Source organism: Atta cephalotes, assembly GCF_000143395.1.
Source record: "Atta cephalotes unplaced genomic scaffold scaffold00074, whole genome shotgun sequence".
In the NCBI taxonomy this organism is placed as follows: domain Eukaryota; kingdom Metazoa; phylum Arthropoda; class Insecta; order Hymenoptera; family Formicidae; genus Atta; species Atta cephalotes.
In genome coordinates this window covers 568,712-572,118 of record NW_012130138.1, presented here as the reverse complement: position 1 = coordinate 572,118, position 3,407 = coordinate 568,712, and the positions used below count along the sequence as shown (strand labels likewise).

Below are 3,407 nucleotides of genomic sequence, written 5' to 3'. Positions count from 1 at the left end.
ATATATATATATATATATATATATATATATATATATAAATAATGTTAAAATTCGTAATACAGAAAAATTGTAAAGGATTGCATTAAAGTACATAAATAAAAAAATTAAAGTACATAAATAAATTATAAAATTACCATTTTGGACATTCCTCAAAATATTCTGTATTCTTTCGGAAATATTAAGCATTCCCTCTTTGTTCATAGGAATCGTTAATATACTTCTCCATGAATCAAATAAATTCTTACGAGTATCTTTTAGACCTAGAGATAAATTATCTTTCAAATTAGAGCTACCCATATATTGTAACGCTCCTATGCAAGCTCGAACATCACAACCGGATCTTTCCGCTATTTTTACAAGATCGTTAAAATCTACATTTAATTTTTCCTTTCTCGCTAAATTCATTAGACGTTCTGCTAATCTTAAAGGACTTACTTCTTGTATCGGAATTATTACAGCAACGGTTCTTAATGCTCTATAAATATAAAAATTAGATTATTTTTTAACTCAGGTATTATATGTTAATATTTTTATTATATTATTTGACGATTTTAATTAAAATTACCTTAACGATGGAGCATATGGTTCATTACAAATACATATTATAGGACGTGTACAACCATCAGACATATTTTCTAATTGTTCTTTTTTCTTTTTCTTTTTCGCTATTAATTTGCCTTGAGTAAATTTTAATAAAAGTTCAATAGATGCAGCCGGTGCACCATCAATTTCATCAAAAATTAAACAATTCGGTCGGGGATCAGCCCCCATTACAGCTTTCATTTCTGTTGATGCAAGGAGAATCTGTCTAAATAAAAAGATATAATACAATTTTCATATTATTAATTTTGTATTACTATGTCATATATGAGTGTCATATATGAGTGTATATTACCTAAACTTATCAGGAGTTCTTTCATCACTTGCATTGATTTCTACAACATTATAACCAGCATGTTTGGCTGTTATATGTGCTAAAGTCGTTTTTCCCAATCCAGGTGGACCACTAAGTAAGATTATCTTCTTTATTGGATATCCTTTACTATCCACTTCCTCAATGTCTTTTTTATCATCAACGTTATCCTTTTTTCCAAAAGTAGGCAACTTTTTTTTTGGCTTTATAACATTTCGTTTAAATACTACTTTATCCCAAAGTTTTAACCAATGTAATAATTGTCTATTAATGGTTTCATCTGATAATAACTCTATGTATGATCGAGGTCGATATTTATCGACCCACAATTCATCGTTAATCATGTTTGTTGTATCACATAGAGATGATTGCTTAGATAACTCCTGTTTTCTTGCCATCTATAAAATGACATCACATTAGTATTATAACAAAAATGTAATATAAAGAAAATTGAGAAACAGACATACAATTTCTTTAGCCTGCATTTTCAATTGTTTATAGGGTACTGAAGACAAATTAGCAATTGGACTTGTGGACTGTTTGATATCATTCTGTTGGTTTCTGATTCTAATATATAAACGCTGATAATCATACGATCTTGTGACAGCCACAAAATTCCATGATGGAACTCGTAAAGAAATGGAGTTATTCTTGCTATTAAATACAGAAATAATATGGATGCAATATATTATAATTTCTATAAAATATTATAATTTCTATATATGTAAATCATTTCAAATTACTAATTACTCACTTATTGTAATTTGTTTTCATTGATTTATTTTCATTTTCATGCAGCAATTGTCTAGCACCTAAGATTTTCTTAATAACTTCTTTAGGTTGATTCCATCGAAGCTTCTTTTCTTTTGGCTCTTCTGTAATATCATCATAGATGTCAACTAGAAACAAAGATTCTATGATAATTATCTCAAAAATAAAATTATTTCTGTTACTAATTAGTTATCAATTAATTACCTGAGATATCCATGTCTAACAAATTAGAGATGTCACTAAGCAATTTATCGCAGCTACGTTTTTTACTACTGCTAGGTGTATTATCACAATATTTTTCATAACCACGTTTTTTATTATTGCTAGTTATGTTGTTAACTTTATCAGCATTAAGAGATAGAGGAATTTCAACATCTGATTGATGTTCATTATCATTAGCTGTCCAAGATATTCCACTAGTACTAGGGCCAGGATCAAATTGTGACAATAAATGGTTTTTATCATTGTTAGTTATGTTATTGACTTTATCATCAGATGCAGAAATTTCAACACTTGCTTGATGTTTATTATTATTAACTGTCCAAGATATTTCATTATTACTAGGACCGGGATCAGATTGCGGCAATTGTCTTTTCTCAAATAGTCCACCTTCAAGTAAATAAGTTAATTATTATTTGTTTGACAAGATGCAATAAATAGTAAAATATAAGGAAAATATTTAAATGAGATTTCAAGTATCAATTTATTTCTCAATTTGTTTTTCTTCGTTTTAATTCTAGTTCAAAAATATTCAAGTCATATTTACCTTCTAATTCCCTCAAAGCTTCATAGTCTGCCTTATGAATAAGGTCGAATTCTTCGTCCATATCTAAATCTGGGTATTCGTCAGCCATCCTTTACTCAATGTGGATTAATCTTGCGATATACAATTTCCAAATATTTCAATTCCAATTTTAAGGCCTCTTTCACCAAATTCTGGGGTTAAGTTAATCGATGATATAGGTACATAGTATATATACATTATCAGAGATGCTCAAACCGACCGTTCAGGAAGAAAAATCATGTGATCAAAATTGTCGAATATCAAGCGTCAATTTTGATCACGTGATTCTCTTTATTTCTTACACGATCAGTTTGAGCGGCTCGTGAAAATGTAATAACTTGCATTTTTAAAGTAAGCATTTATTAAATATTTCTTTTCTTTTAAACTTAACATAAATTTTTTTTATATTAATATATACAAATTATTAATATATACAAAGGACATTAATTGTTCCACCTAAACTTTTTTCGACGTCTTTTAATGAGAGACGTTTGTTTATAAAGAATAATTTAAAAAATAAAATAAACAATAATTCTTAAATAATAATTCAAGAGAAAAAGTGAATAAAAAAGTACAATTTAATATAGGGGATAAATTCATCAAATATCTTTAACATTTCTTCAGTAGTTATGCAAGATTGTATATTTTTATTAGTTGCTTTTTGAGTTGTTGATTTGATCCAATATTACGAATTTCAAGTCAATTTAAAAAAAAATTAGAAATGACATTCATTACAGCATATTTTGCACAATCTATATAACATAAAAATATTCACATTAATATTACATTAACATTGGTTTAACATACATTTAGTAAAATAATCATTAAAAAATTGATCCACCATATTGGATTTACTATTTTGAACTTAGAAGAAACACAGCACAATAAATTTCTTTGTTAATTTTAATTTTCGTTTGAAACAAATATATATATATATAT

At 27.1% G+C, this 3,407-nt stretch overlaps 1 protein-coding gene across 1 annotated transcript in view; it reads right to left on the bottom strand.

The window, feature by feature from the left end:
• The window catches only part of LOC105624174 (chromosome transmission fidelity protein 18 homolog), a 6,289-nt gene extending 3,751 nt beyond the window's left edge, over nt 1–2,538 (bottom strand). The window contains exons 1-7 of the mRNA XM_012205534.1: nt 2,451–2,538; nt 1,889–2,293; nt 1,668–1,812; nt 1,381–1,567; nt 896–1,311; nt 566–808; nt 135–475 (exon numbers count right to left, since the gene is read on the bottom strand). Coding sequence (XP_012060924.1) covers nt 135–475; nt 566–808; nt 896–1,311; nt 1,381–1,567; nt 1,668–1,812; nt 1,889–2,293; nt 2,451–2,538 — 1,825 coding nt within the window. The remainder of the gene's footprint in view (nt 1–134; nt 476–565; nt 809–895; nt 1,312–1,380; nt 1,568–1,667; nt 1,813–1,888; nt 2,294–2,450) is intronic.
• Nucleotides 2,539–3,407: the final 869 nt, after the last annotated feature.